Genomic DNA, 21,670 nt, shown 5'->3' with positions numbered 1-21,670 from the left:
AAAGAGAATCAACTCTTCACATTGATCTTGCAAAATCTAACTCTAGGTCCAAACGTCCAAGAACAGGTGCATTGCTTCATCATTTTTTATGTAACACATAGGCTGCCTAATATTAGTTTATGGTACCTGAACTTTTTTTTTTTTGTTGAGCAGATGAAAGCACATATTCTTCTGATAGAAGAGTTAGGGTGTCTGCTGCACATTCAAGAGACTTTCGAGATTCTGGTAATAGAAGCCATTCTTTGCTAGCAGCTAAAAATAGTTGTTGGGTTGACCATCTTATTTTATCTGCATTTAGTAGTCTGTCTCCACAATGCTACCTGATAATGTAACTGAAACATACTCTACTGGCACTAATGTCTATGATATTGGTTTAAATATTTTAGTTAGATGTAGTTACCATAATTCCTCACATGGGTACACATTCCTCAAAATCTCACGTTTACACGTTTTGGCACAATCTTCACACTAGCAGATTCTGAAAGCAACACCCACATGCTTGGAATGGTTTCTTCTCCTTGCAGCTTGAATGATTATCCCTCCACACAAAGGTTATGCACACTACTTTGAGCACAATTTTATGCTTACTTTGGCATATTTAAACTTGTAAAACACCTTGGTAATAATACATAACTGCACCTAGGCTATGAAAATGCTGAACAAGTAGTGAGCAACTTAAAATGATTGTAGCTCAGTTGATTTATATTCAAGCATATGACTGACAAATATCTTGTTCCTTTAATTGCAGGAACCAAAAATTGGCTTATGATTCAGATCATAGTAAGTTGGTGAGTTGCATCTCAATTATATATCAGTAATACTCTAGTTTCTCGTCAGAGAGAATGTAAGCCTTGTGTCATCTTTGGTAAAAATAGGGGTTTCAAACCATTCTAATTTCACAAAGCCTATGAAGGGGAATTTGGATGAAATTTTTGCCATTGATGAGAACAGGAAAACGCCTTTTCTCCTTTTAGATTTATCTGGAAAATACATTGTAATTATACTGCAACTCAGTTTGTATGGTCATGTTGATGGATGTTATGATTTTATTTAGACTAAGGCTAGAAGATTACAAAACTTTTTTTAAATTTAATACCAACTGTATCTCATCAGTTTGCTTCAGAGTTTATCCTTGTGGCGCATTTGGCTGTGAGATTGAACCAATCAAATCTCTCTCTCTTTAACTGAATGTTTCATCTCAAGAAAAGTTGTTTTCTGTTGAACTGTTGTAATCAATCGAATTTCCTTGAACCTTAGGATAGTTTTTATGTAACTCAGAACATGAAGAAGCTTGGTTTAAACAAAATTTTGACCTCTTTCATCGACCAAATATCATTTAGATGCCGCACATTTGAATTCTACTTACTAGTTGACATTTCTAACTTTATATGCTTATCTTTGTAAGGGTTTTTTTAGTACTCATGCAGACACAACATCATGAAGGATTCCTCCATCTTTCAGTTGGTGCTTTATTCAACACCTACAATGCATGCTTTTACTTCAGAAGTTAACTGTTGTGTGGCATAACATGGATTGCCCTTTTTTTCGCAGAATAATTCATCCACTCATGCTACTGAAACTAATCCCCCATGTCCAACACTTTTTGTGTCTAATTTGGGTCCAAGTTGTACCGAGAAGGAGTTGACTCAAGTCTTTTCAAGGTTTTACAACTTTGTTAATGTACTCTTTAACTCATGATTTTACTTGCTATGCTTAAGACAATGTTGCTACAATGTGTAGATGCCCAGGCTTTTTAAAATTGAAGATGCAGAACAAGAAGAGTGTTCCTGTTGCATTTGTTGATTTTGAGGTACTACTTAATAAACCCATTTACTTACCATATGGAGTTGGTAAATGATTCTGTATCCTTTTCTTTTAGTTCCTACTTTCTTGTATGAATCAGAGTGAAAGATAGTATTTGGGGTAGTTAAAAACTTCATAGACTTCTCATCATGGACTGCAAATATATTGCTTTGGATAGTGAATTGTTAACACATTGTAGCATTTATCATGATATACCTATTACAATAACAACAACAATCAAGCCTTATTCACTTGGTAGAGTCAGTTTATCATGATATACATAGACTTTTTTTTGCAACCCTGTATAAGGGGATTGAGAGGGAGTTTTGCTTTAAGACAATATGTTCCATTAAGCATGTTCCTAAATAAATTCCTTGTTTAATTTTCTTTGTTCAATGGTGTAGAAGGATCCATGTAGCAGACCCCACCTAGTGGGATAAAACTTGGTTATTGTTGTTGTTGTTGTTCAACTTAAACAAAGTGATAAACTTAGAGCAGTGTGTTGTATTAATCCTTCCTTTATATTCTAGAAGCACTATCCTTGAGTCCATGAATTTTAAAGCTTCAGTTTTACTGGAACTCTCATTGGATAGTATGTGTTTTTAAATGTCAGTTTGTGCAATGAAACTGGTAATGTAGCCAGGAAATTGTTTGCTAGTTCGTCAACTAGTGGTTTACCCATCATAAATTTCTGCTTCCTATGGTCATCAAACAGAATTGTGCTTATCGTCATGCTTAACATGCAGACTAAAACTGTTTGCGTCGTGTTTTCAATCACCGACTAGAATTATGTCAAAAAAAAATTCCACCAAGCCAAATTTTGCCTTTTCTCATACTAAAATATTTGCTCATACGGAACATTTTTATCAGGAACTGTAAGCTTCAGCCATTAAAATTATATTCCTTGTCATGCATCACATTACCAACTAGAATCAGTAGCTTCATATTTCCAGCAATTAGAATTTGGTTTTATGCTTAAGATGTGCTATACTATCAAATCTTTTGCCTTTATTTCTTTCATCAAATCTCCTAGTTGGAATTCAATTTTTGCAGGATGTCAAAAGTTCTACCGCTGCCTTCAATCACTTGCAAGGGACCATTCTGGACTCATCCGGTAGGGATGGAATGCGCTTGGAGTATCCTTTTATCACGATGTTCTTATGCTAGTAGATAAGCGATACGAACAAAGTTATTCTCTTAACGAAACTCCTAGATATGCCAAAACTCGCATGGGTCTCCGAAAACGAGAAAAGAGGAGTTACGAGCAACTCAAATCTGGTGACGAATTTCAACATCTTCTTACTGCTCGATCATTTGGCCCTTGATTCTCACTCTAGACACCTCCTCTAGATGTACAATGTTCTGATAGCTAAGTTTATTTGGTGAAATGAAATGCTCCCTACTACACTATCCTGTAGCTCTTCTTGTTTACGAGAATTATGTAGTTGGATGACCAGTATTCTAACCATGATCTATGTAGTACTCACTCGCATTATCTTGGGGAGGGTCAATAACCATAAACAAAGCAGTTATGAAGATCTCACAATCTTCATATACAATTCTGATAGCCAAAGTTCCAGTGCAGTATCAATAATATAAATGATAATAGAAGTGCATTGTACTACCATGATTACGAGCTTATAATACAGGATCTTCTGGAGTCCATAGCTAATCAATCTTCTCACGCACTGCTCTTCAGAGCTTCAGAGCCAGGGCGAGCCCAGTAGGGAACCGCAGCAGTCCGTCTGGAGGCCTTCACGCTGAGAGCACTGTTCTTGCTCTGTCGACCAAACAGACAAAGTCAGAGAGCAGTAAGAGCCTACAAATGGCATCACAAAAAACGGCATTACCACTTGGCAGATTCCGTCCCTGGTGTTGCAGATGGGGTAATCATGGGGGCAGCAGCTGTAGTGATCGTCGCAGCAGGTGGCGTCCTCGAGAGGGCAGCATCCCCAAGCGAAGCAGTAGCGGCCGTACTCGTAGACGCAGCAGCAGGTGGTGCTCTCCGGGCAGGTGTAGTAGTCGTCGCACACGGTGGGCGGCTTGACGGGGGAAGGCGGCGACGGGCCTGGGTTGGGCGGATTCGCCCCCGTCTTTATGGGATACGAAGGCTCTATGGCGATGCCGCACTTTCCGGCGGCGGAGGCAATGTTTCGTTCCAGCCTCACGTACCCGTCCTCTCCCCAGTCATCCCCCCACGAGTTCTTCACGATCCAGTAGTCTGCGCCGTCCTCGGAGCCGTAGCCGACGGCCGTCACACCGTGATCCAGTGAAGTTCCGCAGTATCCAGTGAATATTCCCTGAGAAAGTTTCCAGAAAGGTTTGATCGATCGAAGACCACATCACAGAGAGAGAGAGAGATGAGAGAGATGAGCGAGCCCTTACCGAAGAATAGAATTGGAAAGCCCTGCCAGCAGCTTCGATTGCAACGCTCACCGGCTGGCTGGCCACGGCCTTTTGCAAGGACGTCTCGTCGTTGGCTGGAACATCTTCATACGAATCGATCGTAACGACATGAGCATTTTTCTGCACGATAATGAATTAAGATTCATCATCCGCTCGCATTCCACAATCCAAACGGAAAAAAGAAGAGTGCTGATGATCAGAAGATTACCCTGTAAGTATCGCATACTGCATCCCGGGCCTTGTACGGGTAATCCTCTTCGCTGTCGATGCCGCCGTTTCGAATGATGAAGTCGAACGCATAGTCCATGAGTCCGCCATTGCAGCCCTCGTTGTAGGAGGTGTCGCAGTCCACCAATTCCTGTTCTGAAAGAGAAATCAAGTCGCCGGTGACGATCTGGTTGATGCCTTCCACAGCAGCAATCGCCGAGAACGCCCAGCAACTCCCTGTGAAAATTAGTTGTCTACGAATAAACAAAAGAAAGAGGAAATATCTCCTTCCATTTTACACTTTATGTTCATGTTGAAACATGTACTGAGTTGTGGTTCCTAAAACTAGTAAAGAGCAGCGAGAAAAGTCAAGTCAACGCAGGAAGGAGAAGCTCACCGCAGCTGCCCTGATCCTTAACGGCGACGACGGCGCCCTTCTCTCTCCAATCGATGGAATCGGGCAGGTCGTCGCCGTCCCTCAGCCGATAGCGGTCGCTGGGCTTCTCCCCGGCGGCTCTCCTCCGGCGGGAGGAGTTAGCCCGGACGCCGAGGTACCTGGTCCGGTACTCGTCGTTGGTGAGGTCGGCGAAGCGGTTCACGGCCAGACGGAAGGCGTGGTCCCCGCGGTCGGCGGCCGCGTTGTGCTCGTCCACGTACCGGAGGTTGTCCTTGAAGATCTCGAAGCGGTCGCCGTCCAAGTCGAGGGCGTTTTGCAAGGGGCGGTGCTTGGACCTCCACTCCAGGTAGAGCAGCCTCACCTCCTCGTCGCTGCGCCCCCTCGAGCCCTGCGCTGTCCCAGCGAGGACGTCCACAGCGGAGGCGGCGGCAGCGGCGGCGGCAGCCAAGAGGAGGAGAGTGATGACGGCAGAAGCCATGGAGAGACGAGAGAGAAACGGCAAGAACTACAGTTCGAGGATGAATGGTACCAATGATATGGTGGAAGATAAATAGAAGCTTAATTAATTACCAAAATCAAAAATAAATCATGGTTCTTTTGATTTTTCATCTTGAAAAAATGGAAGTGCGTAGCTTCACGGAAGAAAATTTATAGAGATTTTTTTTTTTTAAAAAAAAGAATGAATCCAAAAGGTATCTAGATAATTGGTGGAAGATAAAGGGATGAGAATCATGAGGTTGATAGAATCTGAGTGGGGGCCCTCACATAATAAATGATATTTTTCTAAGGTTGTTCACCTGTATTAATTTTTATGTCTTCAGGGCCCTAGTGCTGCGGTAGGACATCTAGATTATGACTCAGGCATCCATGGTTCAATCCCCAACTACAGTATATTTATAGAAATTTTCCTCTAAATGGGGATCGCAATCAAAGGATGTTGGGCGTCTGGGTTGGCCACTGCGTGTGCTTCTCGATTTATCCTGTGGTCGATGGGAAATTTCTGTGGGACCGGACCGGTCACCCCAGTGATTGAGTCCATGAGATTGATTGAGATTATCAATTTCCGATTTACCCTGGTGGTCGGTGGGAAACTTCCGTGGGACCGAGTCGATCACCTTCCGATTTACTCTGGTGGTCGGTGGAAATTTCGTGGGACTAGACCGGATACCCCAGAGATTGAGTCTATGAGACTGATTGGAATTTATTATTTTTTTTATAAAATGAAATGTGGGCATTTGTATAATAAAAATGAAAACATCATCATCATGTTGCTAATTAGAATAAAAATTTATAAACATTTAAAAATTATCTACCGTAAGATTTGAATATCTATACGGCAATATTGATGTGCTCATCTCCTAGTAGTTCTGTTCCACACTCTTTGTTCTCTCCCTATTAAATTTTTTTATTTTCATATTGATTTTTATAGGAGTTTCAATCATTAATCAACATTAGGATCAAGTAGAAAAGCAATTTTACTCAAAAATATTATATGAAATTTAAATTAATTTAATTTTGTAAATAAATACTTTTTCTCCATGGACCACAAAGGTCCACCTCGAGTACGGGAGATTTTAAGAGGCGAAAAGCTTGCAATTCTGGATTTGGTACAAATCGAATCTAGCGAGCACGTGCCTTTCACACTTGGTAAAAGTAAATCCCATTAGGATCTAAGTGTTTTTTTTTTTGGTTTATTCTATTGAAATTAGTTCATCACTTGAAAGTGAAATGAAAAGGAATGGGCCGTGCACGTCTCTTCTGCTTAAATGTAATTTATTTGTTTGATAAGACGATGTATTTGTTTATAACCGTGGAAAATTTCTATGAGGAATTCGGAAGAACTAAATAACTAGATAAAAAAATAAAAAAATTGTATTATTTTCACTGAGTGACAAGTTTTCATGTGCCGCAAGAAATTTAGATTGAGTGTGGCATTGCACTTGCTTTTGGATGCAATTAATGCCAAATTGCATGTTTTGACATTTCATATATATATATATAATTAGAATTTCATACCTAAGTATTTTTAGTTTTATTTTAAAGATTTTATACCGTCTCTTAAAAAAAATATTTCACCCTTTCATTTAAAATTACATTACATCTAGAGCATAAAAGAAAGGCCATCTACCTATTATAAAAAAAAAAATCTCAATACTAAATTATTTAATAACAAAGATAATTATTTTATCCAATTAATATAATCTATTAGGTTGATAATCCATTGACAACTTTACTTTAGCTTTAATAATTTTAAGTACTACATTGAATATATCTAATGTGTATGTTTGAGTGTTACATTATGCCCTTAGGGTATAGCTGAGTTGGTTACGACGTAGCAGAGTTGCAGAAGAGGACAAGGGTTCGAACTAAAGTCAGACAATACCCTCGGTCGTGGCCATTCAACTGAAATATAACAAATATCTCAAGTAGCATAGATAGTGAATACATGATATTTCTGAAATAACAATCAGAGACCATCACCATCATACGTCTTCTTTCTATGTACTTGAATTTATCTTTTTTTATAGTCCCCTCTAGGGAGTCATTGAGATAACAAATCCACATAATAATAACCCTAAATACTCTATTGGTAGCCAAATCATTTAATTTAATTCATTTCGTTAGCAGATAGGGACTACTTATCTGTCGTAAATGATTGAGAAAAAAAAAACATTCTTAATCCGATCATTAAACACTCACCATTGCAAGATCATGCATCTTCAAGGAAACATCTGAAAAGACCAGATACACCTAATTCAGTGCCTTCATCAGGCCTTGGGGCACACTCAAAAGCTCTGAATTAGATGTTCTACAGAGAAAGAACAATGAAATCTCAGCCGAGCTATGTTCATTATCACATGCTTTGGAAACTCAATAAACCAATGGCATTCTCCAGCATTTTGCAAAACAGATTTAATGAAATTCCAGCTTCTTATGAACAATTCCAATCCTAATGATAGAGCCTTTACAGAAGTCCTCTGCATCTGCAGATGTTCGATCTTCGTGACCCAGAAGTGCAGGAATTTTTACTGGATTCGATCATCTCGACGAGCAGCTCTGGGACTCGTTGAATCGATCGATCGTCCTGCAGCAGAAATGGCCGTGGGAGGATCTATGATCCACCTGCGAAGAATCTTTGATGGTTGCGATCGATCGTCATGGTGGAGTTATAAGAACAGTTACAGAGGTTTGGGAAACTGACCTTGGTGGGAATTTGCTGCCGCTGCTAGCTTCTGCGCGGAGCCACCATAGCAGGACCTTCTTCCCGCAATTCCCCAGCGGCTCCACCGGCGATGTGTCCTTCAACAGCGCCAGTGGGTTCTCCATCTCTTCACCCTCCTCGCTCACGGCGTCGAGGTCCCTTGCCCACTCGGGCTTCCCCTTGGCCTCCCTCCACACCAGTCTCGAGTTCAGCAGGAACCCCGCCCACTCGATTTGCTCCGGCGACGTGAGGGAGTTGAAGGTCTGCCAGCCGATAAAGTCGCCGGAGGAGTTGCATGCCGGGCCTTGGATGGGTACAGGGGAATTCTTTTCTTCCGCCTCGATCGGCGATGAGGGTTGCTCGGTGTCGGCGAGGATTCCGACGGAGACGGCACCAATCCAATTCACCTTCTGGGCTTCCTCGAACAGCTCCGTGCTGTGCACATTGCTGTCGTCGGCGAACACCACGACGCCGTCCATTCGTTCCTCTCTTATCATTCTGTTTCAAGGAAACCGCGGTCAAGATCAGAAATTTATGTCTTGGTCGACAAAAAGAAGTAAATTTTTAGGATCGAACAAAATTGTGGGGAAGAATGGTCGAACCTGAGGGCGCGAAGGCGCATGCGAGCCTCGGTGAGGCGGCGGTCGGGCCAGCAGTCGGGCATTGGGTCGGGGAAGCGGATGTGGAGGTAGCGGAGACCGGAGCGTGCGAGGAGCGCGGCGGTTTCACCGGAGGGTGGCTCAGCGGAGGGGGCGGCGGCCTCGACGACGATCCAGGTCAGCGGGTACGGCACGAGGAGGAGGGAATGGATGAGGCCGGTGAGGTGTAGCGCCTGAAAGGCGCGGACGTACGTCGGCGTGACGACGATGAGTGGCCTCGGGGTCTCCACGCCGCCGTACCGCAGACGCTGCTCGCGCTGCACTCGCTCAATGATCGAGTGCGCGCGCATCGTTTCCGCCGGGTTCGGGCGCGGCCACGGCCGGATGCGTATCCCCTGGCGCCCCACCACCACCCGGCTACGAGTCCTGTTCTCCGCCGCGGGCGGAAGCGGAGGAGGCGGAAACGAGAAAGCCAACGTCCTCGTGGTGGTCGTCGTGGTGGTGGTAGTGGTGATATTTGTGGTGGTCGTGGTGGTGACGGTGTGGAGCAACGGGGCGGAAGTGAAGAGGGAAGTAGAGGAGGAGAAGAAGAGGAAGAAGACGACTCGGGAGAACCGGAAACCGAGGGCGAGGCTGACGAGGCAACAAACAGCGTGGAGTACGATCCAAAACACGGCGGACGGGGAGCGCAGCGCGACCTCGCCGGCGCGGCGACTGGCCTGATTCTGGTGATGCAGCGACGACTGCTTCATATCAAACAAACTGAGCACTCCCCCCTAGATCCTTCTCCGACTCCCGATCGACCAATAAACAGAGGAAAGCGCAGAAGACGAAGGCGATCGAAGACGGCAATTACTGAATATAATCAAATTATAATTCGGTGATTAATAATTGGTAAGAAGAAAGGGGGAGGAAGAAGGGATCGGCGTTGAGATTTGGTGGGAGAGAAAGGAAAAGCGCAAGCGGCGGTTGGAGTGATGTCGAATCATGTGCGAGGAACAGAAAGACGACAGGGTGGATGAACGCTTTGGTTTCAAGGAAGGAAGGAAGGAAGGAAGGAAGAAGAAGATATAGGGAATCTAGCGCAGATTTGGCAAGGGAACGGGGCCCACTCTGGCCAGATCAGTGACTTGGCAGATGAGCTGTCAACCATCGATTGGTTGTTTTCTGGTGGTGGTCCCCATGGTGGAAATTTCAATTGAGTCGAGCCAACCCGTAGACAGCTCGACCTAACTAACCCGGTCAAAGACCGGACTATATATGATTTAATTAGATTTTTTTTAAACTTTTAAAATAATAACTAATTAAGTACGAAATTATTAAATTAATCTCGAAATTTTTAAATAATTTTATTTATATATATATAATATTCACCGGTCTAAATAGTTAATTAACTCGTGCTAATTAACAAGCTAATTAATTATAAAAGAAAAAGAAAAAGAAAATCGAATAAATGGGTCCCACGGGTTCGGCACAGTGCTCTTCGCCAACTCCGAATTAATTAAGAACGTAGTCCACGTACTAAATATAATGAACTACCCTAATTATATTAATTAATGTTGGAGTAATTAATTAGTTAATGTACATTTGCAAAGAAAGCAAGTTTCGATTGATTAATGTGTTCTTGTTTAATGACTTAATTAATTACACATCCTTAGGGATGGAGTGGCACCTACGTTTCTACTTTTTCCCTCACAAGGACCAATTTTGATGGAGTGGCATCGACAACTACTTCTCCCTCGCTAAAACTTTTGACAAAATGAGTAATTTTGTATCGGTAGGAAGGGCAAAGTTTATCGTAATTTTGTATCGGTAGGAAGGGCAAAGTTTATCGATCGATCGATCGATCGATCGATCGATCGAGTGCATTGAGTTTCCAAAACTCTTAGAATTAGGCCACAGCCCTAGATCTTTGACTACGAGGTTAGGCAGGGATGGGTAACAAGAGGTGTTATACTACGACAAGGCAATTGTTGGACTAATATTTGGCGTTCGCGGAATTAATTGAGTTTAAGATGAGGATGTATTTAATTTGAAAGTCAAGATCCTCGTCAATTATTGTGTGTTTGATGGAATTGGTGTGGAGAATTCCACCCATATAGATCGAGAGATTGAAGCTTGAAAGTTCCAACTTTGAAACCATTGCCATTAGCTTGGTGGAAAATTAGGTCAAGTTTGGTGCGTCATAGACAATGGGCTACATTGAATAAGTAATATTGATATTGATGGGAATAGGGGTGATTAGTATGCATTTAGGACCTATCGTACCAAACCACTTGTGATTTGTCTAAATTTTGTGTAAAATTTTTTTCGTCTTTAATTGAGTTCGACTTAAAGAGGAGTGGGATCGATACTTGTTACAGTTACTCTACCTATTATCAAAAATTAAACAAATTAAGGTCAAACCTTTACTTTAGGGCAATGATCAAAAACTTATTTGAACAAGTCATTAATGATATTTGTTGTTCCGGCTCGATGCCGACGACAATCAAGCCACCAGTCAATAAAATGTCACCTCAACCTTCGTTAACCCGCCGACGAGAAGAACCTGAGGAAGAAAGATCTGAACGAATGGATTAGTAGGGCACCGGAGGATTCCCAACGAGGTCACTCCGACGCTAGTCAAAAGAGAGAAAATAGAAGTGGTAGTATGTGAAAAGAATTCCAGATGACTTTCCTTCATACCTGTGGGGTTTATATAGAGGTAGCGGGGGCGTGATCTTCGGATCTCACCGCTTGCGATTGGTTGTGACGGTGCCATCAACGGATCGATCTCTGACAGTTTCCAAAAATCTAATGGCTCAGCGGTGTTGATTATCTTCATTCGACGGCTAGAATTATCGAGGACCAAGTCTGGGAACTCGGTCTCTATCCTTATCCTTTTGGATGAGCTGATAAGTCTGGTGAAGGAGTCAGCATAATTGTTTGTTGATGGCTGACTTGATGCCTGAGGTCGGAAGATATGTGACCGAGCTTTCATATGTATGGTCGAGCTGTCCGGAGCATATGACTGAGCTTATTGTGTGATACTAGGACTAAGTCATAAGGTCAGCAAGTGAGGTCGGGATCAAGTCATAAAGTCATCGTGAGGCCGAGACCAAGTCATGAGGTCGGCTCCTGAGGCCAGGATCACGTCATGAGGTCGGCACCAGTGAGGCCGAGACCACTCCATGAGGTCGGCGCGTGAGGCCGGGACCAAGTCATGAGGTCGGCATATGATTACGGTATGATTATGGTAAGAGCTCGGTGTATATCGACTAAGGCTAGGAAGAGCTTGACACATGTGTTAGGGAACGTGCCGACCTTAGAATGAGATCGGTGAATTCTTAAAGGCGGGTATCGGAGCTGAAAGGAGAGATATCGGGCCTTCCAAATGAGTATTTTACCTATTTTTCCGTATCTCCCTTCTTACCCGTTGTCCACGTCATCACTAAATATTGTCGCCGGATCATTTGTATTAAGGTAAGAAGACCTTATTGTTTAGGGCACCACATACTTTACTGTAATGCCTCTCCCTCTCCAATTAGGAGTAGTGGGCCTTGATCCAATTAGCTAAGGGTCCATAGGCCCATTTAATTTTTTAGTGGGCTGTGGATTTGGGTGTTGGAGTTTATTCCACTAATTTTTGAGTGGGCGAATGTCTTTAATTCTCTCCTTGAAATAATCATTATTCAATCTTTGAGGCATGTTTAACATGAGGATCTCTATAACTATATTATTATTATATATATATAATTACTGTTTAATATTTGATTTGAATGCATTGATTACGGATATATCATCAAGATGTTACGTGCATGGTAACAATTAAGATAGATATGGAGATTGAAGTGTATGAATTGGATTTGCATTAATAATGAGTCGATCGAAGCACATGCATGAGTAATTATATAAATATATAAATTAAAACACGTACGAAGGAACTAAGAAAGATAATTAATTAAGGGTTGCCGACCTGCATGAAGGTGTCTCATGGCTGGCCTCTCAGTGTCATCGATGGATTAAGGGTACAAGTAACTTCCTCTCTAGATCGCTATGTCTCGTCGTTCATGATTAATGATCAGTTCCGGTCTCCATTTAACTAACAACTAAAGTACGCAAACTACCTTCTTTCATTCTCTTTACTTACTTAATCATTAATCATCATTAATAATTAATTCATTCATTTTTCACCATTAATGCTAGATATATATATATATAATGATATTATCATGCATGTTCTAATTATGGTTCTATTATTAATTTGAAAAGATGCTTGGCATGGATAATCTTTGAACTAGATATAATTCTAAATATCATCGAAAAGACATCCTAAATTATACAAATCATCAAAAGTACGTCAATTTTTTTAAAAAGTCAAAAAGGCACAACCATTAAATGTTTTATCTCTGAAATATCTTTTATTTTAGTATTATTGTAGCATTATTGATAACTGCTACAGCTATAAAAACTACTTTGTAACTAATACAATGTGTATAAGATACACGTTATAGTTGCTACAACATATTTAAGATTTAGAGTTTATAGTTTAATTTGATTAAAGTGAAATAAATAATTTTTTTATATTGTAGTAGCAATCGGTAACTATTACACACTTGTAGTTAAATTTTAAAATCTTGAACCTTAAATTTTAAATACTATTACATCAAAATATTCTTTATCAACTTGGTCAAAATCATTTTAAACTTCATCAAAATCACTTTAAAATAGTTGTAGAAATTACTATAACACTAAAACAATATTGTATTAAATGTTATATGCTATAATAATTAAAAAAAATAAATTCTATACATTGCAGCAGCTAGTCATAATTGATACAATAATATAATAAAAATAAGGAACAATATTGTAGGAGCTATTTGGTAACTGCTAGCTACCATTAAAATATTGAAATAAGAGGTATTTTAGAGAAAAAAATATTTGATAAGAGTGTCTTTGTGATCTTTTTTTAAAAGGTATTTATGTGATGTTTCTTTTAATTTGGGGTGTCCTTTTAATTTTTATCCCTTCATTATTTGCTAGATTTTCTAATGACAAATCATCATATCATTTCATATGATATGATCGTATTCCAAAATTGACAAATTCATAGGTACTTTTTGGATATATGTTCCATCACAATAATTCACCTAAACGTCTGTTCATCTCAGTACTCTGGCTATATATCGAAAAGACATAAATATTCTTTTCATATAATTAATATATTAGCTAATATTTAAGAGTAGTGAACTTAATAATTAATATCAACAATTTTATGAAAAAGACCATTTATTCACAATATATAGGAAAGAGACGATTTAATTTAACCAAGAAGATGGCAAGCACGTACACGACATATATATCGTTGTAATTAAGATTCCAAATTGTCCAATTATTTTTTGACATTAATCCATGATTAAAGAATGTTCAATGAATTGCACAAGGTTGCCTGCCAAAGTCAGTCCCAAAATTCGGTTGGTTAAAAAAGGACGAGAATTACATATTAGGTTGCTAACTAGCATGGACTTTAATTCAAATCATGTTTAACGAATGAATTCATCAAATTATTATTAATCCATGATTAAGGAGTGATTCATATGCTCAAGCAATGTCGCTCTCGCTCATCTATAAATATGCCCAACACAGACCCCGGCCATTCCCACACCCATCCATGCATTTCAACTAATTAGAAGAAGAAGATCACACACTTGTTAATTATATAATTACATTACAAGTGCTTAATTATAGATAATGATGCCATCCCTCACACATAAATTAGCATGCCTCATTCTTTGCATTCTCTTGCTGAGCAAATTGCACCACTGCTTTGAAGAAGAAGAAGCTAAGGCAGCCAGAAGTGTCTTTCTCGAGGATCATCAAGCAATCCCTTTGCATGGTTTGTGGAGTGCTTATGCCAAATTCTTTAAGATAATTGCAGGGAAGAAACTTCAAGCTCAGGAGGTGCTCAATATCGATGCCTATGGTGCCAATTCTCAGGTATATATGCAATTAATTAGTTGTTTAATTAGTTTTTTGGCATGCATGCATGAACCCTAATTAATTCTGTGTATCTATCTATATATATCATGTAGGGATATCTGAAGGCCTGGAAGGCAGTTTGCTCTTCTTCCACTCCAGCCATTTTGATGGTTCCAGAGAAGAAGAATTATGTTCTCGAGCCGATCACCTTCTCAGGCCCTTGCAAATCCAGTGTTACTGTCATGGTGAGTATACTTAATTCACTAATTGGCATCTCATTTAACTAATAATCAGTGTTTTGCTCTACTTAATTCCTTTATATAGATCAAAGGATCGGTCGAAGCGCCGGTCGATCGGTCGGCCTGGACCGACAGGAAGCACTGGATAATGTTCAGCGGCGTCGACAACCTTTCAGTCGGAGGCGGCGGAGTGATCGACGGCAATGGCAACGTCTGGTGGCAAAACTCCTGCAAAATTAAAAAGTCCTCAGTAAGTTTTAATTTTCTTTCTTTTTTGATAATTTTTTGATCGATACGATAACTGTTCTAATTTTTGTGATTGGTTTTCAGCCTTGCGTGGACGCACCCACGGTAATTAAGCAAAACTTCTCATGCATGAGAGAAATATTAATTAATTAATTAGTTAGTTAACTAACATGTATGGATTTGAATCGATCGGAAGGCGTTGACCTTTAACGGCTGCAAGAACTTGAGGGTGGAGAATCTACGGATTCAAGATAGTCAACAGATCCACGTGTCGTTCCAGAGCTGCAGCGGCGTCGACGTATCTCATCTCTCGATCACTGCTCCGGCAACAAGCCCGAACACCGATGGGATTCACGTCACAGGAACGCAGAGCATAACCATCTCCGATTCCGTCATTGCAACTGGTAATTAATCTTCTGCTTTTAGTTAATTATTCCCAGAAATGGAAATTAATTAGGTTTTATTTTTTAATTAACTTTCCTTTGAACAAGGCGACGATTGCATATCGATCGTCAGTGGGTCTGCTAACGTGATGGCCAAAAACATAGTTTGCGGACCTGGCCATGGAATCAGGTAATTAATTAATTATATTCATTTCAGCTGTGCATTAATTAATTAATTAATTAGCTCGATCGCATCTAATCATGTATTTTTGCTCTAATGATCGATGGATAATTAATTGAAGCATCGGAAGCCTTGGAGGTGGGAATTCTAAGGCTATCGTTTCTAACGTGACTGTGGATACTGCCCGTCTGAGTGGCACCACAAATGGAGTCCGGATTAAGACGTATCAAGTAAGAACGATTAATTGGCTATAATATAAGTTAAAATTTTAGATTAATTATCATTGTTTGTTTGTTTGTTTGTTTCTCGTAGGGAGGAAGTGGATACGCAAAGAACATAGTTTTCAAGAACATAGTCATGCAAAATGTCAAGAATCCTATAATCATCGACCAGAACTACTGTGACTCGAAGAAGCCATGCCAAGAACAGGTTATTTGATCTTCTTAATTATATTTGGTCATTAAGTCCATGCATTAATAAATAAAGCACAATGAGGACATTAATTGTAGGCATCAGCTGTGGAAGTAGGGCAAGTGCTGTACAAGAACATAACAGGAACGAGTGCTTCAGAGGTTGCTATAGACCTGAGCTGCAGCAAGGCAGCTCCATGCCAGGGCATAGTGTTGCAGGATATCGACTTAAGTCATCAAGGCTCCACCAAAAGCTTCTGTGAGAATGCAAAATGGAGCAAATTAGGAACTGTTGTGCCTTCTCCTTGCACCAACTAGTCAGTACTAAACTGTATACGTACGTACGTACGTGCTTAGTGATTAATTACTATGGCAGATAAATAAATGGAAACTTGATGTATTGTATGAATATATACATCAAGTTATATATGTGGTGTTACCAATAGTAATCAATAAGAGAAACAGACAGGCTAAGTCTGCTCTAATTAAATGACTGGTAATCATGTTTCATGTAGCCTTTTATTGAAGAAATTAAATGATCAGTAATGAACCTATCCGTGCTTGTGTTGATCTTGCATAAAGAAAAGAAGAAAAATTAATTAAAAGAACAGGTGAAGCAGTATCATTTATCGATCTTCATAACTATTCATCGAGGAAGGTGAGAAGGGACTGCTTGCAGAGCTATTGATTGTGTTCAGTGCTTAAGATGGTCCACCCTCCGACGTCAACATGCATGCCGGCGGCCAGCGCCGCCGCCGCCGGGCCGCCGCCGGCGGTTGGTACTCTGGTAGGTGTAGTGATTACTGACAAGGGAGAATGCTGCGGCACAGCGCCATCAAATCGTACCTTAATGCTACGCTATTTTATCAGGAATTAATTAATCACGTGAATGATTTTTTGTTTTGTTTTTTTGGTTTAAACTACAAATAATGATTTCCCTGTTTAACACAGTCGCAAAAAATAATGATATGCTTTTTGGAGCATTATCAAAATCATAAATGTCGGTGGATGGGGAAACAACGCAGCAGTCAGATCGACTGACTTTGCTGGATTCCCTAATAATTCTTCTCTTGTTTTGACACAATAGTGAAGTTAGGCATTTCCAGTCACTTACTAATTAAGCTACCTCATGCTCCTAGATGATTGAGTTAATTAATTATTGAAGGATAAATTTATTATAGTGAGTAAGAATCAAATCTTGATAAAGCCCAGACAATACCCTCCTCGTAGTTGCTAATTGTAATTTTTCAATTTATCACTTCACAAATAATCGTGAAGTTGATCATGCGAAATCGTTGAAGTAACAGATTCTACCTTTTATTGCAAGAAGATAATTCATATATGACCAACTAAAACCCTAGCATATTATACTATTGGAAGACAAAATTTTAGTACTTTGGATCTATGAAACTCATCAAATGAATAAACTTATCCATGATTTCATTTTTCCAAGTATTTTAACTTATCCATGATTGCAAGTATCTATCTTTAGTTGCCTATTGCTATGCCACTCATTTTGATACAATTTTGATTCAATAGAGTGCTAAGAGATCTCTCTAGATTAATTAGCATGAATTGAGATTTATCATATTTAACATAATCAATATGAATAGATAAAAAAGATAATATTTTTAACTTTATCATATTCATTACTACTATTATAATGATTGTATACCCTATTTAATTTTTTCATTTATTATTTAAACAATTTATATAAATAAACTTTTGACTATCAATAATACATCAAAAAAATAATTGGTAGTGCTTGGTTTGTTTTTTTTATTTTTTTAGAATTACTGTTTGCTTTGTGTTTTTCAATCATTATCTGGAAAATGAGAAGCCATTTTCTAAGAAAATAGAAAATGACAAAATATCATTTTCTGTGGAGAATGAAAACTGCGATTGATAATAGAAAACATGAAAATGCGACTACATCAAAAAATAATTTGGAAGTACATGTGAAGAATAAGAATGTGGAACTAGCACATTTGAAGATTCATTATCAAGTCGTTGAAATCTTCACCAAACCGCTCAGAGTGGATTCCCTTCTAATTTCTTTCAAAGTTCAATTTGGCATGAAATTAGATGAAAACAACTAAGTTAACAATTTCTTGTAAAGCTAGCTCACAATAGTAAATAAAAAAGATGGAGTTATCAATCAGATCTCTTCTAGATTATATACAAGATCTAGCCTTCAGATTTCTCATGGAGCATTGAAATCAAACCAGACTTGGTTTCTTCTTGAGCATCCTTGTCGAAAGCATGTGGGCCGAAGTACGCATCAAACATTGATTTGCACAAGAGCTTGCTTCGGATTTTCCCCACTTCTTTTTCATCAACTAAAGATAAGTATATATGATAATAACACAAGAAATACTTGTAATTTCAAGGGTAATTCATCTATATATATAACAAAAGCAGCATACGACTATATATACATCACTCGATTGCATATTTTTAGAGTTTGAGAAGTCTCAAAAAAGCTAAACAAAAAGATTAATGGAAAAGTCTCAAATTTGGATCTTAGATGGGCATATAAACTATAGCTAATTAATTATTTAATGTCTTAGAAATTCCATGTGTTAATGACTTTAAGAGGTGCTAAAAGGAACGAAAGTAATTAAGATAGAGAAGAAAACTCCACTTTAGCCCAAAACTGTGGGTTCTTAAATATGTTTAGATACTAAGAGAAATCTCCATTATATATAGGCTAAGCACTATATTAATTACAGAAAACCTTGGCCTAGGGATATGCAAGCAAAAGAATTTCCATAGCTTATTAGGATGATTTATCAGTTGATGAAAGAAAGAATTAATATTCAGTGACAATTGAGTCAAAAATAACTTACATCGTACTTGAAGAACATGACCAGGCTCCCTTGATACTTCCAGGAAAGAATGTTCAGTGATCTTATAGTCGTCTCTAAGCAAAGAAGTAAGCCTGTGAAAGTGAGGGACGATTGATTGAATCGCATTTAATTAATAGAAGGAAACTAGCGAAAGGTCAAGAACAGTGAAAAGAATAAATTACGTACGCCAAGTGCATGAGTTTAAAGAAAGGGATAAACAAATTTAACCTCAAATGTTAAACGGTTTTGGTGATATTTGCTGTGTCTTTCAGGTTCTCAAAGAGAATGTTATGCACTTGGAGATGAGCTCGTACCTTTTCAGTAATTCTTTGTTGTTGGATCCACTAAACTTCCGGAGGCTGCTCCCCACGAATCTCTGAAATTCTTCCCGGAGAAATTTCATGTTCAGACTATTTTGATATTTCTGAAATCTAATCGTGATGCGTAGATCCTGATCGAGTACATCCTCAATGAAATCTTGACTTGCTTTCAGTTCAGAATCTGAAAAGGCACCGTATTTCTTGCTCAATCGTTTAACATCGCCACCGTCAGCATAAACACCTGCAAGTAGTGCAGGATCAACGCTGAACTCTGTGCTCTGATTAATTGTTTGCTTGAAGAATAGTAAAGTAGACATACCGAAGTGAAAAGTAGGCCTCCGGAGCCGCGTTCCGACGCTCAGGAGCCGCTTCTCGCCGTCGATAACCATCGGGAACTCGACTTTGCTCCTCGGATCGACATACATCGCCGTCCGAGTGGGGCCTCCGTCGAGGGAGACAGAGGCGGCCCAGAGATGGGAAGCGTCGTCGTTGTCTTCGTCGCAAGGCTTGCGGAGGGCGGACGCGCTTGGCTTGAGGGAGGCGGAGAGGGTTAGGCCTGCTCCAGCGGCGACGGCCGCTACAGCGGTGACGGCCACCGCGACGCGGCGGAAGGAAATTCCATTAGGCGGCTTCTGCGGCGGAGGAAATGGGAAGGGGAAACGGAGAGAGCCCATAGCCGACGGCCGGAGGAGCAAGGAAGCCAAATTAACGTGGGGAAGTTGGAGCGGAAGACGGGAAAGTTAAAGCTTGGAATACGTGCATGGGAAGAAATATAAGATCCATCGATGAAGTTTGCATATTGGTATCATTGTCTTTTAGAAAAAAAAAATACGAAAAAAAGGAGTTCTTTTATATATATATATATATAACTGATATCATGTGCGATAAATTCCGCGCACGGTCACCACCGGCTTCTCCCTCGGGCGCGATCGACGCGCAGCTCGCTGGTGCTTCTTTCGGCGTCGGATTTCAACCGGATAGTGGTCAGAATTCGACGTAATTTAGTCGGAAATAGCTGCTCTCTACTGCGCGACCACTGTCGACGGCGATCGAGCTAGATTCCGACCTAATTGCGGCGGAGATCGACCGAGGAAGGGTCGGCGTCGCACGTTGGTCCTTCCTAGGTCGATCTCCGACCGCAATTCGGCTTGATCATGCCATTGCCGTGGTGCGGTCACTGTCGACGGTGATCGGGCCGGATTCCGACCGAATCGTGGTTGGAGACCAGTCAAGGAAGGACCAGTGGCTGTGCAGTGGGGGGCGGCTGTTTCCAACCAAATTACACCGGATTCCGGCCACTATCCGATCGGAATCCGACGTCGGACGAAGCATCGACAAGTTGCGCGTCGATCGCGATTTGATCGACGGTCGAGGGTGGGTGGATGGCGCGGCGAGGGCGGCGGCAGTGGCGGTGGGTCCACAAAGTGGTGACGAAAGGTAAAACTTGTACAAATTTTTCCATTTTCCAATTCGATCCGAGCCATTCGTTCGTAGAGCTATTTACTCGATTGCAGACATTTCTACAACACCTCTAACAGAGAAACAAATAGTTAATTTTGAAAGAACTTATTGTCAGCCTCTTTCAGATATGAATCTATCTGATTCAGAAGGGAAGAACTTGCTTGAGTATCTCAGCTTCAATTCAAACATGGATGCGGTGTCGTGCAGGAATTTATCGCGCAGAATATCATTTTCGTGTATATATATATATAAAATTGATCTTCTACATGATCAAATTTACATGATTGTGCGCAACTCTGACGTGATCGAGATTTTTCGCCAGCGTGGCAAGCAATTCCACGACGAAAATCCTAACTTAAACCTCCAAAATTGCGCATAGAATTGATCTCTTGCGTGGTCAAATTTACACGATTATGCACGACTCTGATATGGCTGGGATTTTTTGCCGGCATGGCAAGCAATTCCGCGATGAAAATCCTAACCTAAACCTCCAAAATCATGATTCTAATCGTAAACCCCTGATTCCGATTTCTTTGTCATCGCTTCTCCCTCTCATTGCTCCCCATCTCGATGAGATCTCTTTGCTCTGCGTCGTCGTCGATCTCGTCGGCGACCCATCCCGACGAGATCTCTCTGCAAGAGAGAGTTCGTCGTTGCCGCTGCCTATCCCTCTCATCGCCTCCCTCTTGAGCTCTCTGCGAGAGAGCTTGTTGCCGCCGTCTCCGAATAGAGAGATCTTGTCCGAATGGGTCACCGACAACATCGGCGGCGACGACGATGCCGATGCCGAGTAGAGAGATCTCGTCGAGACGGAGAGCGACGAGAGGGAGAGGCGACGACAAAGAGATCGGGATGGGGGTTTAGGATTAGAATCATGATTCCGAGATTTAGGTTAGAATTTTCGTTGCGGAATCTCTTGCCGTGAGAAATCCCAACCACATCATAGTCACGCACAATCACGTAAATTTGATCGTGCAGTGTATATATATATATATATATATATATATAT

General features: G+C 40.6%; 5 protein-coding genes across 5 annotated transcripts in view; 2 read left to right on the top strand and 3 right to left on the bottom strand.

Annotated features, from left to right (window-relative positions):
* LOC141821466 (uncharacterized) overlaps nucleotides 1-3,282 on the top strand; it is a 5,258-nt gene extending 1,976 nt beyond the window's left edge. The window contains exons 2-9 of the mRNA XM_074708891.1: nucleotides 7-66; nucleotides 154-328; nucleotides 749-788; nucleotides 1,428-1,460; nucleotides 1,552-1,661; nucleotides 1,741-1,810; nucleotides 2,857-2,939; nucleotides 3,017-3,282. Of these exons, the coding sequence (XP_074564992.1) occupies nucleotides 7-66; nucleotides 154-328; nucleotides 749-788; nucleotides 1,428-1,460; nucleotides 1,552-1,661; nucleotides 1,741-1,810; nucleotides 2,857-2,939; nucleotides 3,017-3,128 (683 nt within the window). The 3' untranslated portion in view covers nucleotides 3,129-3,282. The remainder of the gene's footprint in view (nucleotides 1-6; nucleotides 67-153; nucleotides 329-748; nucleotides 789-1,427; nucleotides 1,461-1,551; nucleotides 1,662-1,740; nucleotides 1,811-2,856; nucleotides 2,940-3,016) is intronic.
* A 38-nt stretch (nucleotides 3,283-3,320) lies between these two features.
* LOC141816762 (low-temperature-induced cysteine proteinase-like) lies at nucleotides 3,321-5,355 on the bottom strand. The gene is made up of 5 exons (XM_074704500.1): nucleotides 4,814-5,355; nucleotides 4,418-4,653; nucleotides 4,189-4,329; nucleotides 3,654-4,103; nucleotides 3,321-3,583 (listed from the first exon to the last, which is right to left on the bottom strand). Exons 1-5 carry the CDS (start codon nucleotides 5,289-5,291, stop codon nucleotides 3,485-3,487), a joined length of 1,404 nt encoding a protein of 467 aa, XP_074560601.1. The 5' UTR covers nucleotides 5,292-5,355; the 3' UTR covers nucleotides 3,321-3,484.
* A 2,137-nt stretch (nucleotides 5,356-7,492) lies between these two features.
* On the bottom strand, nucleotides 7,493-9,633 carry LOC141821843 (putative beta-1,4-xylosyltransferase IRX14). Its single transcript, XM_074709215.1, has 3 exons — nucleotides 8,618-9,633; nucleotides 8,016-8,513; nucleotides 7,493-7,936 (listed from the first exon to the last, which is right to left on the bottom strand). Exons 1-3 carry the CDS (start codon nucleotides 9,364-9,366, stop codon nucleotides 7,840-7,842), a joined length of 1,344 nt encoding a protein of 447 aa, XP_074565316.1. The 5' UTR covers nucleotides 9,367-9,633; the 3' UTR covers nucleotides 7,493-7,839.
* Nucleotides 9,634-14,344: 4,711 nt separating this feature from the next.
* Nucleotides 14,345-16,349, top strand: LOC141822233 (polygalacturonase-like). The gene is made up of 9 exons (XM_074709676.1): nucleotides 14,345-14,590; nucleotides 14,686-14,817; nucleotides 14,897-15,061; nucleotides 15,142-15,162; nucleotides 15,254-15,461; nucleotides 15,549-15,630; nucleotides 15,743-15,851; nucleotides 15,934-16,050; nucleotides 16,131-16,349. Exons 1-9 carry the CDS (start codon nucleotides 14,345-14,347, stop codon nucleotides 16,347-16,349), a joined length of 1,299 nt encoding a protein of 432 aa, XP_074565777.1.
* Nucleotides 16,350-18,218: 1,869 nt separating this feature from the next.
* Nucleotides 18,219-19,874, bottom strand: LOC141821465 (fatty-acid-binding protein 1-like). Its single transcript, XM_074708890.1, has 3 exons — nucleotides 19,195-19,874; nucleotides 18,881-18,972; nucleotides 18,219-18,370 (listed from the first exon to the last, which is right to left on the bottom strand). The coding sequence occupies exons 1-3, from the start codon at nucleotides 19,872-19,874 to the stop codon at nucleotides 18,219-18,221; spliced, it is 924 nt and encodes a 307-aa protein (XP_074564991.1).
* Nucleotides 19,875-21,670: the final 1,796 nt, after the last annotated feature.

This window comes from Curcuma longa, chromosome 2, assembly GCF_044706935.1.
Source record: "Curcuma longa cultivar G26 ecotype Majalengka, Jawa Barat chromosome 2, ITB_CL_G26_1.1, whole genome shotgun sequence".
NCBI classification, from domain to species: Eukaryota; Viridiplantae; Streptophyta; class Magnoliopsida; order Zingiberales; family Zingiberaceae; genus Curcuma; species Curcuma longa.
Note: the sequence above shows the minus strand (reverse complement) of the source record. Positions and strands in the feature narration are given on the sequence as shown.